This window comes from Chinchilla lanigera, unplaced genomic scaffold, assembly GCF_000276665.1.
Source record: "Chinchilla lanigera isolate Chin_1 unplaced genomic scaffold, ChiLan1.0 scaffold00111, whole genome shotgun sequence".
Taxonomy (NCBI): domain Eukaryota; kingdom Metazoa; phylum Chordata; class Mammalia; order Rodentia; family Chinchillidae; genus Chinchilla; species Chinchilla lanigera.
In genome coordinates this window covers 2036272-2049986 of record NW_004955512.1, presented here as the reverse complement: position 1 = coordinate 2049986, position 13715 = coordinate 2036272, and the positions used below count along the sequence as shown (strand labels likewise).

General features: G+C 36.6%; 1 protein-coding gene across 1 annotated transcript in view; it reads left to right on the top strand.

Annotated features, from left to right (window-relative positions):
- Nucleotides 1–12184, top strand: part of Vps13a (vacuolar protein sorting 13 homolog A (S. cerevisiae)) — a gene marked incomplete at its 5' end in the record, with an annotated part of 229395 nt that extends 217211 nt beyond the window's left edge. Inside the window, 4 exon segments of the mRNA XM_013506545.1 lie at nucleotides 868–953; nucleotides 2706–2829; nucleotides 4168–4242; nucleotides 10822–12184. Of these exon segments, the coding sequence (XP_013361999.1) occupies nucleotides 868–953; nucleotides 2706–2829; nucleotides 4168–4242; nucleotides 10822–10872 (336 nt within the window). The 3' untranslated portion in view covers nucleotides 10873–12184.
- Between the last annotated feature and the right edge of the window lie 1531 nt (nucleotides 12185–13715).

Below are 13715 nucleotides of genomic sequence, written 5' to 3'. Positions count from 1 at the left end.
AGAATTAAAAATAAAAGTAACTATTTGCTGTGTGGTTAGGTTTTCTAGGGCAAAGCACTGTTAACAGACAATGTCACAGATAGATCATGTTTCAGTAATGAAAATATCATTACCTAAGTAGACCTTTGTGTGTGTGGGGGGTCCCTCTTTGTTCAGAAATGCTGCTGCTTATTTTTTGTTTTGACTGTTTCAGTTTTCTTGGTTTTTGTTTTTTGGTTTTTTGGGTTTTTTTTTTTGGTTTTTTTCCGGTACTGGGAACCAAACTCACGACCTTGCGCTTGCCAGGCAGGCGCTTTGTCGCTGAGCTAAATCCCCAGCCCCGTTCTTGGTATTTTTGAATGAGTTCTGAGACTGGCATAGAAAAGCAAGTTTGTAAGGCAAGTATCTAGGGAAAAAGCAAAGCAAGAGATATATGTGTGTATATTTCTATACAGTTAATAATCAAATAGTAATATATTTTCCAAGATAAAAATTACGTTAATATTTTAATACCTCATTAGATTGAATTTAAACTTTGTAAGGTTGTATCTTCAAAAATCTAGCATTTAGGGCCAGGGGTATAGCTCAGTGGCATAAGCACCTGCCTGGCAAGCACAAGGTCCTGAGTTTGATTCCTGGTACCAAGAAAAAAAAAATCTAGTATTTAAAGATGATACAGTTGTGTATCATCTGCTATCTGAAGCAGTGCAACAGATAGTTATTAAAAGGAAGCAGCAGTGATTTTGTAAATGTTTAATTCAATTTTTAATATATGTATTTCTTATAAAAGTATGTCAATCATTTGCCCCCATTGAGAAAAAAAAGTTTTGTTTTTTTTTAAAAATCATGGTATTTTGGAATATTATCAATTTTTTCTCTTTTTTTAAGGTCATGGAAAATGGAAGATTTGCAAAATACAAGTATTTTACCCATGTCATGATCAATAAAACGGATATGTTCATGATAACTAGACGGTAACTTGCCTTCTTTCTCTAATGTAATTCAGTAAGGGGTTAATAGCCACTTGTGGAGAAACTGTTATTCACCTTTGTACCATATAGTCACATTGATTCCTGCTCATTCTGGTTCTCTTGCTTGGTAAAGAGAGTTCCTAAGACTTAGCTTTGTTTATGCATACAGATAAATACAGTCAAGCACAGGCATAAATTGAATATTTTAGAATTTGCTTCAGTGAATTCAGTGAGTACAGAAATTCCATAAATTATCCTGTCAAAGGCAAACTTCCCTTCCTGTGAAAAAGTATACAACTTCAGATTAGACCACAAGAGTCCACTAATGGTAGCTTTTCATTAGAATATTGTTAGATTCATATACATGGATATACCATTGGAAACAAGGGAATGTTTTATGTAAGTACTGCAAACTATAGTGACATCTTCAGGTAGAATCTATAGAGAGTGGGAGTGTACATGCAAAAATACAGTGACACAGCCTTGTTCCAGCAGGCCCTATAATCGGGGATTGGTGAAAGAGGCTACAGGAAGATTGTGGTAAGGCATGAAGCCTGAGTAGATTTCCCCATTTGCATTTCAGCCAGGAGCCAGCTGTTGCTTTAACTCAATCCCTTACCTTAAAGTATGCATTTAAAACAAAATTCTGTTGTACCTAAAATTGATGTCTCGGCCACAAAGAGAAATGGGAAAGGCCTTTAAAAGAATTAAATAGAATCATTATAAACAATGTATTTTCATTTCTTAATTTCTCCCCCCAAAATGAGATGACATGTGATTAAAAAGATTTTTTTTTTTTTTTTTTTTTGAAATTTCACTTTAAAGCCAGGCATGGTGCTGCTCACCAATAATCAGGGTGCTGAGGCAGGAGGATAATTGGAAGTTTAAGGCCAGCCTGGGCTACATTGTTCATGACCAGCCTGAACTGCATAGCATAACCCTGTTCCAAAAAAAGGAAATTTCACTCTAATATTGAAAATTATAAAACCAAGTGGTGTGGCACATGCCTGTAATCCCCACAGACTGGGAGACTAAGAGGAGGATCAGAAATTCAAGCCCAGCAGGAACAATTTAGCAAGTTTATGAGATGTTGTCTCAAACTAAAAAAGGACTGGGAATGTAATTCAGTGCAAAGGCCCTAAATTCAATCCCTTATACCCAATCAAAAAACAGAGGAAGAATGATAGAAGTGTATTTTGTCTGAAAACCCAAGGCTTCTCAGCACATTGATTTCTGTTCATGGTTAAAAACCTCTTGCAAATGTAGGCTGGGAAACATAAGGCATTTATTCTGAAGTGTTAGTTACCTCGGGGTCCTTAAATGTTGACTAACTATCCTGTAAATATTTTCCTTGCAAAGTGCTTGATGTATTTGACTTTATTAGGACTTCAATTTTGGTAGTATGTTTTGCTACAAATTTTCCACTAAGCATTACATTGGCTGCATCCCACAACTTTTATAGTTTTATTCTTTCTTTGTTCAAAGTATTTTCTAATGTCCTTTGAAGTTCTTTGATCTTTGGATTATTTTAGTAATATATTAATTTCTAGGCATTTAGAAATACTGTTATCTATTGTTTAAAATTTTTTATGATCTGAGAACATACCTTTATGACGTAAGCTTTTTTTATTGGACCCAGAATAATAGTTTATCTGGGTTCATGTGATGTACATTTGCAGAAAAATGTATTACATATTATTAGATAAAAGTTCCACAGTGTTTAAAGTGGATTTTTCCTTCCCCTCCCACACACAGTGGTGTATTATTTGTAACAAAGGGAACATTTGGACAACTTACATGTGAATGGCAGTATAGTTTTGATGAATTCACCAAGGAACCATTCATTGTTCATGAGAGAAGATTACGCATTGAAGCAAAGGTATGCTGAATAGTTTGGAAAACTTGTAATTGAAAATAATGCATTTAGATGTAATCCCTTTTATTTTGTTTGGGGGGTAAATTAAGTTTATTGATACACTCTAGGTGTACATAATGATCACATTCGTTATAGAGAATTTGTACCTGTACATGATATATAACTTGATTCTTTTTTCCTCCACACACCCCTACCCTCCCTCCAACCTCTTACCTGCCTTATTTGCAAAAACTTTGTTTCCATTTTATCCTTTCTTTCATTTTTTTCTTTTCTATTTTGTAATAGTTCTGTTTTATAAATAAAATTTACTTTGTCTTGGTATGATTTTCCTTTACTCCTGCTCTTATTCAGGTTTAAAGAAGAGAAAAGGCTAGCTAAGAATAGAAGTGCTACTTTCTGTGCTGTTACATTCACCACAGCATTCCTAGGCCCTTATTTAGTACTCAGTAATAGAATCCTACCTTTTCCACATGAAATAATGATAAATAGTGGCTGTCATCTTCTCTACCCTAGATGGCTTCCTTGGCTTTTTTCTTTATTTCTTCCTTTCTTGCCTTTTCTTTTTAATCTTGGTTCAGCAATTGACTTTTTTTTTTAAATAAAAGAAACTCATTTCTTCTGGAGTCCATATTTGTGTGATATTTGAATTAGAGAAACTGATAAATTAGTAAAACCACCACCTTTCTTCTGTGGTGGTACAGAGGTAGACAATCATCCTCAGTAATCCTATTTTTCTTTCTATTTGTCTCTCCATTGCATAATACCTGCTGTTAAACAGTTCCCCACCCCCCAACAGACACCTCAGAGAATACCAAAGGGAAGTGGAAGAAAATCATTAGGATGGACCCACCCCAGTTTCTCTGATTCCAAAGTACATTCTTATCGCATGACTAGTTTAAGTTGTTACAAGTACATACATGCATACATACATGCATGCAACATTTGTATATGTGTATGTATACACAAACGTATTTGTGACCTAGACTCAATTAGGATTCTATGGCCACATACTAAGAATTGTCTGAGAAATGTTTTGGAGAGGAAATACAGTGGCACTACTCCCAGACTGAAGTCCTCCAATTTTCTGTTTAACACTTTCTGGCCTTTGAAAGTAAAATCTCACCATAAGCTTTCTCACTTAAGTTCAGTGATAGTGGGTATGTTAGAATGTAGCATTTTGTTTTGATTCTTCTTGGCAACCCACTCTTGGCTTTTTTTAAATGCATGATTTGTGTACGTGTGTTGTTTTAAACATAGAATAATAAATCTGTATGGCCCTTCTTTCTTACAGTTCTACAACTGCATTTTCTTTTTAATGAAGGTTATGTATTCTGTTTTTAGGAACGGGTGAAGTCTGTATTCCATGCCAGGGAGTTTGGAAAAATAATTAACTTCAAGACCCCAGAGGATGCTAGGGTAAATATAACAAATATTTCACTTAAACCAGGTAGAACTTTCTCACTTCAGGATTATGTAAATGAACTGTTCTTTTTAAAGCAGGTAAGTTTTGCTTGAGAGTTTTGTGTTTTGACAGTTTCTAGTATATGTAATTAGATCATATCTCCCCATTTTTTTACCAAATTCAGCACTGCTATATTTTAAATCAAATTGCTCTTCTTTTAAATCCTAACTGTAATACTTTATTTTTAAAGTAAACAAGTTGTCCCATTCTAATGCTAATTAGCTCTAGCAGAGAAAGTATAGCCCCATGTTGTTGTTGTCTCTACAGCTACAGTGATTTAACAAAAGAAAAAGAAAAAAAAAAACCAGAAAACCATTACCCTGGCGTGGCAGAAGGACAGAGGGAACCAAACCTCTAGTCAGGAAATACTGGTTGTTTTGATGATAACACCTTGAGGAAAGGTCACTTAACCTTTATTTCTTCAAAATAGGAGTGATGTGAACTGAAATGCCCTATGCACACTTCAGAGGTTATTGTAGTTAGCAGGGTATGCACTGCTAAGAAAATGAAGACTGATCCCATTGACCATAAAACAAAGATGCTATTCCTAATACTGCATTGTTCTCACTGTGTTAGGAAATTTACACTAAGAATAACTGACTCTTGCTCAGACTTAGAACAGATCACCTGCCCCCTGGCCCCTTACTGTGCTTAGGTTTGGTGTTAGCTGAATATGGCCATTGTCCTGTAACATCCAGACCCAAAGTAGGGCTTCCTTGACCCATATCCCAGGTAGCACGTGTTCTGCAGTTTTCTGTCTGGAACTTGAGATATAAGGCAACATTGGCATACTAACGGTAGAAAATGAGAATGCATTACAACGAAACAGAAGTAAAACAACCAAATATATATGTCACTTGAAACAGTGAGACTGTGGAGCAGGGTAACAACATGACTATTTTAAGGCTTTTTCTCATGATGCTGAGGGACGTGAGCACCTATTGCAGTTTCTCAGTAATAAATTTCCCATTTAATTGCTGTCACAGATTGACATTATCCCAGGGGGTTTTGATTCTCTTGCTGTGTGAGAGACATGCAGAGGAAGTTACTGGGCTCATCTCTCTTTCTCTACTTGTCCTTGGGGATAAGGAACCTGTATCACATTTTCTTCATCTTTTCACACCTTGGACACTTCAGTTATTTCTATTTCTTGGCTACTGTGTATTATGAGACTGTTGGATCTTCTGGTAGATTTTTAACTTTTTGAGGACTATCTGTGCTGTTTTCCATTATGGCTGTACTAATTTACATTCCCACCAATAATGTGCAAAGTTTCCCTTTTCTTTACATCCTCACTAGCCTGTGTTATCTTTAGTCTTTTAGGTAATAGCCATTCTTACTGGGTTTAGGTTTCGATATTGTTTTGATTAGTAAAGTTGAACACTTTTTTCATGAATCTTTTAGCCTTTGAGAAATGTCTGTTTAGATCCATTGTTGAGGTTTCTTTGTTGAGCTTATTGTATTATTTGTATACCTTGACCATTAACCCCTTGTCAGAAGTGTAGGCTGTACATACTTTCTTCCATTCACTTGGGTTGCCTTTGCACATTATTGATTGATCTTTGTTGTGCAAAAGGTTTTTGCTTTAATGTTGCTTTTGATGGTATGCTTTGGGGGTCCTATTCAAGAAATTCTTGCCCATTTCAGTGTCTTGAAGTGTTTCTTCCTATGTTTTCCTGTAATAGTTTCCTAGTTTTAAGTCTTGAATTTAAGTCTTTAATCTATTTTTACTTTATTTTTGTAGCTGGTGAGTAACCCAATTTAGCTGGTGAGTAACCCAACTTAGCTACATGTAACTTCTACATGTAGACATTAGATTTTTCCAGCACCATTTACTGATTGTTCTTTCTCTAATGCATGTTCTTGACACCATTGTTAAAGAGCAGTTAGCTGTAGATGAGTGGGTTGACTTCTAGACTGTCTGTCCCACTGGTCTATGTGTCCTTTTGTGCCAATCCCATTCTGGTTTTTGGGTTTTTTGAGGGATTTTTTTTGGTACTGGGAATCAAACTCACAACCTTGCTCTTGCCAGGCAGGCGCTGTGCCACTGAGCTATATCCTTTGCCCCCCCGTTCTGGTTTGGGTTTTTTTTTTTGTCTTTTTGAGACTGGGTCTCACTGTGCAGTTCAGGCTGGCCTGGAACTCACTTGTAGCCCAGGCTGGTCTTGAACTCACACAGTCCTCTTGCCTCAGCTTCCCACGTGCTGGGATTACAGGCATGCACCACTACACCCAGCTCCCATCCTGTTTTAATTTTTACGTATTTGTAGTTTGCTTGGAAGTCCAATAGTGTAATGCCTCTGCATTGCTCATTTTGTTCAAGACTTCTTTGGCTATTCATGATTTTATGATTCCATATAAACTTTAGAATTTTTTTTCATGTTCTGCAAAAAATGTCATTTTGATAAATGTTGCACTGAATTTAAAAATTGGATAGTATTTTAATATTAATGTTTTGGGGCTGAGCATATAGCTCAGTGGCATAGCACCTGCCTCGCAAGCACGAGGTCCTGAGTTTGAGTCCCAGTACCCCTCCCCCCAAAATACAGATGTAGATATATTGATATTTTCAATCCAGGGACATGAATTTGGTGTCCTCTTCAATTTCTTTCATCAGTGTTGTATAGTTTTCATTGTGGAGGTCTTAGACTTCCTTAGTTAAATTTATTCCTACATATTTTTTTTGTACCTATTGATAAATTGGGTTGATTTCTATTTCAGATTTGCTATTAACATAGAAATTGTACTGGTTTTTGTATGTTGATTTTTGTATCCTGCAACTTTGCTCAATTTATATTTTAGTTGTGATAGTTTTTTGGTAGATTTTTGGAGGTTTTAATAGATAAGATCATGTCATCTGCAAACAGGGACAATTTTACTTATTTTCTAGTTTGGATCCCCTTTGATTTTTTTTCTCTTGGCCTGTTGCTCTGGCTAGGACTTGCATAATTATTTTGAATAAAAGTGGTGAAAGTAAACTTTCTTGCCTTGTTTTAGATAATAGAGCAAAAGGGTTCAGCTTTTAAATGACTGCTGGCTTATTATAAGTGGCCTTTATTATGTGGAAATAGCTAACTTTGTTTGGTATTTTTGTTGTGAAGGGATGTTGAGTTTTATCCAATCCTTTTTCTGCACCTATTTAGCTGAACATAATGGTTTTGTCTTGCATTCTGTTCATGTGGTATATTATGCTTATTGAGTTGTGTATAACATGCCACTGTTCGTATCCCTGGGACACTTAATCATGATGAATTATCTTTTTAATAGACTGTTGGATCTCCTTTACTAGTACTTTGCTGAGGATTGCTGTGTCTATGGTCATCAAAATAATTTGGCTTCTAGTTTTCTTTTTGTGTCACTGTATGTCTGCATCTGCTTTTGGTATCAGGGTAATGGTGGCCTCATAGAATGAGTTTGGAATCATTCCATTTCTACATTTTAAAAAGGAGAATTAGTATTAGTCCTCTTCGAATGTTTAGTAGAGTTCAACAGTGAAACCATGTGGTGTTGGGCTTTTCTATTACGTGGCCTTTTCTTACCGGTTCAATCTCATTACTTGTTATTGGTCCATTCAGATTTTCTCTTTCTTCATGATTCAGTCTTTTGGCAAAGTGTATGTGCATAAGAAATTGCCCATGTCTTACAGGTTATCATATTTGCTGTTCATCATAATCTGTAATGATTTTTTTATATTCCTATGGTATTAGTTGTCATGTTTCCCTTCTAACCTCTGATTTTAGTTGAACCTTCTATATTTTTCATAGTCTAATGATTTGTCTATTTTGTTTATCTTTTCAAACAATGAGCTGTTTGTTTTGTTGATCTGGGTATTTTTTAATCTCCATTTTATTTACTTCTGCTCTGATCTTTATAATTTTCTTTCCTTCTACTAATTTTGAATCTGGTTTGTTCTTGTTCTTCTAGTCCCTTGCGATGCAGTGGTAATAGGTAGTTTAGTTTTTGATGTGGCTACTGGTTGCTATAAACTTCCCTCATAGTACTGCTCTTGCTGTATTTGTTTGGGTATATTCCCATTTTCACTTGTTTCAGAAAATTTATTTTCTTCTTTTCTGATCCATTGGTTTTTCAAAAGTTAAGTTTCTATGTATGTATATAGTTTGCAAAATTTTTCTTGTTCTAGTTTTACTGTTTTATAGTCAGAAGATACTTGATAGAATTTCAATTATATTGAATTTGTTGAGACTCGTTTTGTGGTCTGTCATATATATGATCTATCCTATAGAATGTTTCATGTGCTGAAGAGAAAAATGTGTTTTCAGCAGCTGTCAGATGGACTATTCTGTAGATGTCTTTTCGATCCATTTGGTCTAGCATCCAGTTTAACTCCGCTATTTTTTGGATGATCTGTGCATTGGTGAAAGTGGGATGCTAAAGTCCCCACTTATTAGCGTCTTTCTCTTTAGGACTATTAATAATTGCTTTAAACTGAGCAAGGTGGCACATGCCTATAGTTCCAAGTTACTTAGATAAATTGAGAAGATCCCTTAAGCCCAGGAGAAGGGGGCCATTAGGGTCTGCCTATGTTTGGTTTCACCAGGTCAACACTAAGTTCTAGGAAAGTCATAGTTTACCATCCTCTGCTTCCCAAATCCCATCCAAAATGGGATTTTGCTGCACACTCTGCTGCTGGTGATTGGAGTGGTATTGGTGAGTGTAGTCCCTTAGCCACCTAGGCTTGACTCTAGGCTGAGTCACATAGCAGCAAGGCCCTGCACAATCTTAGGGATGCACCACACACCACAGGTGGCAGTGATGTAGGCCAACACACAAGTCTGTCCTACTGTGTTGCAAGTCTTTGCTTGGAGTTCCAACTACAAGTCCTGGTATAGTGACGGCTAAGGTTGGAGGGACCAGATGGTACAGACAGTTCCTTGGCAACTAAGTCTCAGGCTAAGTTGGGTTGCTCCTGCCTTTCACAACCATAGGGGCCTGCATAGTATCAGGAAGTAGATGCATGTGCACACCAAGGCTGGAAATGACACAGATCACAACTGAGTCAGTCCTATTAGCATGAAGCTCTCTGCCTGATGCTAAGGCTGGTCTACAAGCCTACATCTGTGAATCTAAGCACAGAAGGGTCTCATCACAGAAGGCCTAATACCAGACTCTGAGTCTAAACCCTAAGCTAGCTTATGCACTGCTCCCCAGCAAGTGGAGTCTTACTCTGTCCACTATCCTAGGTTGGAAGAGAGTGGTGGTTGCACCTGCCTAACCGCAGTTCCAAAGGTTCAGTCCATGGTTATTGGCCTGACAGTAGGTGTCTTGGGGCTTTGCCCAGCACTGAGTTTGACCATGGCAGGCCTAGAATTGGGTTGTAAGTGTGAAGCTTAGTAATTATGCTGAGCTGCTTGGAGTTAGGGGAGGAGTGACATAGGCAATAGGCAATTCATATTCCTGCCTTCCTTGTATACCTTTTCATCCCATTATACTAAAAGCAGCCCTTTGCTTTGTGAAGGTACTTGGGTTGTATAACTCTTCCACTTAGTGTGTCTGTGGGGAGACAGTTACTGGAGGATCTTACTCAGTCTCCATCTTCTAAGTCTTTTATAATGGACTAACCCCATATGAACTGTCAAGGTTTTGATCTGTCATGTAGGCCCAATAATAATGGACATTCTTAGTAGAAAGATTTTAATTACATTTATATTTCATTTTTGTAATTTCAGATCCTTTTAGAATAGAAAATGAGAGTATCAAAAATACTCAAGGATGTTGCTATACTACTACCTACTGTAGAATTATATGTAATTATCCCTGTTCAAGCAGTAGAATTGTGCATGTGGAATCATGGAGGTTTGTGATACAGACTTGGCTCAGATTGAAAGGAATTTTCCCAAATAATTCAGATTATGCTGCTTGTTCAGTCCAGCTTCCAAATTACCCTTTCCTGTCTGGGTGATTCATTTCACTTTTTACATTCTGAAGATGAGTTTCCAAGTTCAAAAACCTTAGAAAAACATTATTCCCACTGTTAGACTCAGTGACATTATCCAAGAGCCGTTTGGACTGCTTAGATGAGTTATCTCTTATGAATTTTATGAATTCACTATTAATTTTATGTCTTAAATATTAGTATGCACATAACTGAGTGGAAAAGCTTACTTGCAGATTTCCATTCATTACAATTTGTTTCATTGAAAGTCCAGGGATGGGGATTTAGCTCAGCAGCACAGCACCTGCCTGGCAAGAGCAAGGTCATGAGTTCAATTCCCGGTACCGGAAAAAAACAAACAAACAAAAAAAAGAATTCCTTTGAGGGCTGGTGATGTAGCTCAGCAGCACAGCATTTGCCTGGCAAGCGCAAGGTCGTGAGTTCGGTTCCCGGTACCGGAAAAAAACAAACAAACAAAAAAAAGAATTCCTTTGAGGGCTGGTGATGTAGCTCAGCAGCACAGCATTTGCCTGGCAAGTGCAAGGTTGTGAGTGTGATTCCTGGTACCGGAAAACAAAAAAAAAATAAAGAAAGTAAGTCCATTAAAATAAGTAAACGTCAGTTTATTTTTTCACAACAGTGGATCCTTACAAAGCTAGAAGAAGCAAGAGAACCTTCTCCAAGCCTCTGAGGAGAGCACTACCAGAAGACACAGCAGCGGTTACTCATTCGTACACTGTACCTTCTGGTACCTCTTCAGGAAGCATATCACGGGTGACTTCTAAATATATAGAGTCAGACCAGGTAAAAGAGCAATGTGATTAAAACACTTCAACTCTTCGGAGATCTATTCAGTGTCCTAGCTTGAATCATGGTTATAATTCTCATTACTTGTTATAATTCTCATTACTTTATAAAAGAAAATATTTGCTACAGGTTATTCTCTATTGTAGTGGAGAGGTTCCCCATGGAGTCCACGTGGAATAAAGTTTGATGTTTCTAGTTCATATTTTAAAATTCTATCAAGTTCAAGCTTGAGTGATGGGTAAATGATCAAATCAGACATTGCCTCAGTGGTGTTAAGTGCTGACTTACTCAGAAGTATGAAGTTCTTTTCACAAATGAATATTTTGGTATTTTCCTTATTTTTTAAATAATGAGTAGGCTTGAGTTATACTGAAAACGGACAGCATAATTATGAAAACCTCTTTTGAGACTGGACATAGATTGAATAATAGCCCTTCAAGCCTAGCCTTAAGTGGCACAAGTGCCTGCCTGGCAAGCACAAGGTGTCCTGAGTTGGATTTCTGCTACCTCAAAAAAAAAAAAAAAAAAGAGAATATAAGAATGGCTTGAAGAAATGAACACAATATATGCAAAGGGAAAGTCACTCGGAACTTTAGAGCCTCAGAAATACATCCTTGAGCCAAATTCATGAGGTGTGTTTGGTTTATGCATTTATGTTTTTGATTGTCTCTTTTTTGACTTCAAAATTCTTGAAGCCTTAATAATACCTACTATTTGTTCACTGGTAAAAAAGAAATGAAATATTCCACAGCTTAGATACAATCAGCTATGCCTTGGAGCCGATAGCCCCTCTCATAGTAAATGTATCTAACCCAATAACCTGCCTGTTGGTGATATATTAATTACTGATTTGCTTTTTTAATAATCAGAAGAGTATAGCTTATCAAAAAATTATGGACCGTACATTAGTAAAAAGTAATGCCATGGAGGCTTTTTTCTTGACTTTTGTCCAAGATGTTTGCATCTTAATATTTCAAGTGTAAAGGGACAAATATATGACTGTAAATTATGAACAGAATAGTTCAGTGTCTTAATTATTGAGAAACAGACTATTTGGATTTATGTTATATGTGTCACCAAAATATAAAATTTTTGGAGTTGAAGACTGTATAATCAGTGGTTGTAAAATTCTCCAGAGGCTCGTTAAACCTTTGCTTTGTTGTAAAAGCCAAAATAAACTGCATGGCAGACTGTAATTGTAATTGTATTTCTTGTTGACCAAATCCTACTGAGTACTACAGATTTCTCTGATTACAAAAACACATTATCAGTAATTTCCTGTAGGGTGTTTTTACTTTGCTGATTATAAATTGAATCAAGGTAACAAACTTTAAACCACATGATAGCATGACCCAGTAATAACCTTTTTCCAGTAATGTACGTATTTCCCGTTGTTGAGCTTCTCCAAATTGCATACCTCAAAATTTAACGTAAAAGTATAGGTGATGTGCATTGGATTGTCCTTATTTGGAATGTTGCTTTCCTGGAGTGCCACTCAGTACCATTAGTCAAATATCTCTGTTAGCCATCCCAGCTCCAAAGAGTTCAGCATTCAGATAAATTATAGAGCAGTAACCTTGGCTATCCCACAGTGAAATAAAAATGTAAAATATTAAGTAGAAATTCTTCCGCTATCTTGTGCCAACCAGCAGGACTGTCTTAACCACCACACATACAAAGCTAATGTGCCTGCTCCCTCGTGTTCCCTTAAGAACCCAGAAATACATCATCATCATTTTTCTCCGTCAGTCGCCTGCCTATCACATCCTCCTGTGACTTTTTCTGTCTCAAGAGTAGAAGGAAACAGTTTCAAGAACCCTTATTTATCAAGTATTTCAGAAGATTGTCCTCATCTTAAAGGGCCACAAAAACTAAGAACATTAATAAATTATTAGATGGTGAATCTTTGACATATCATTTTACAATTTGTAATTATGCTTGATTCAGTAGTCTTTTTTTCATATAATGGAGTTTGCAACTTTACTGTATTTGTAAACAAATCCACCCTGAATTACAGTGCAAGCACTGCTTTTAGCTTTGCTTAACATTATTTTAAAAAGAAAAAATAACAAAAAACACAATACAGAATTTCAAAACTAGTTAAAAGATTAACAGTGGTTAATATTGTTTCTTCTTTCCTAGTCTTAGCACTATATTGAGATTTTCCCTTAAGATAAGCGTAGAACAGATCTATCTATGGGCAGTTCTTCCTTTCCCTTCTCTGTAATCCTAATGTATTTGAAGGCAGCTATCTTGTGGCATTCAAATAACACTCTCCATAAATGTATATTATCTCCTGCATCATAATTGCTTCACTTTTTCTGGTAACATATAAGAGCCATAATATTATCCCAGTGGATATCTATGTACCTAGGTCATCTCTTAGAAACATCCCACAAAGTGTTACTTTATTTTTTGTTGTTTTTTTGAGACAGGGTCTTGCTATACAGTTCAGGCTGGCCTCAAACTCACAGCATTCCTCCTGCCTCAGCCTCCCAGTTCTGGGATTAAAGGCATGTGCCACCATGCCCAACTTGTTATTCGTGGCTGGTAAAATAAAAAGGGATTCTTTTGTGCTGAATTCTCTGTACCTTGTTTAGTCATCAGTTGCTTCTATTAGTGGCTCCTGGATCCATGGCAACCTGAGTTGGGATTTACAGGTCCTTCTCCTGGCACCATGGTCTGTACACTGGACAAGGATTATTGACCCATAGGGGGCTTGTTAAA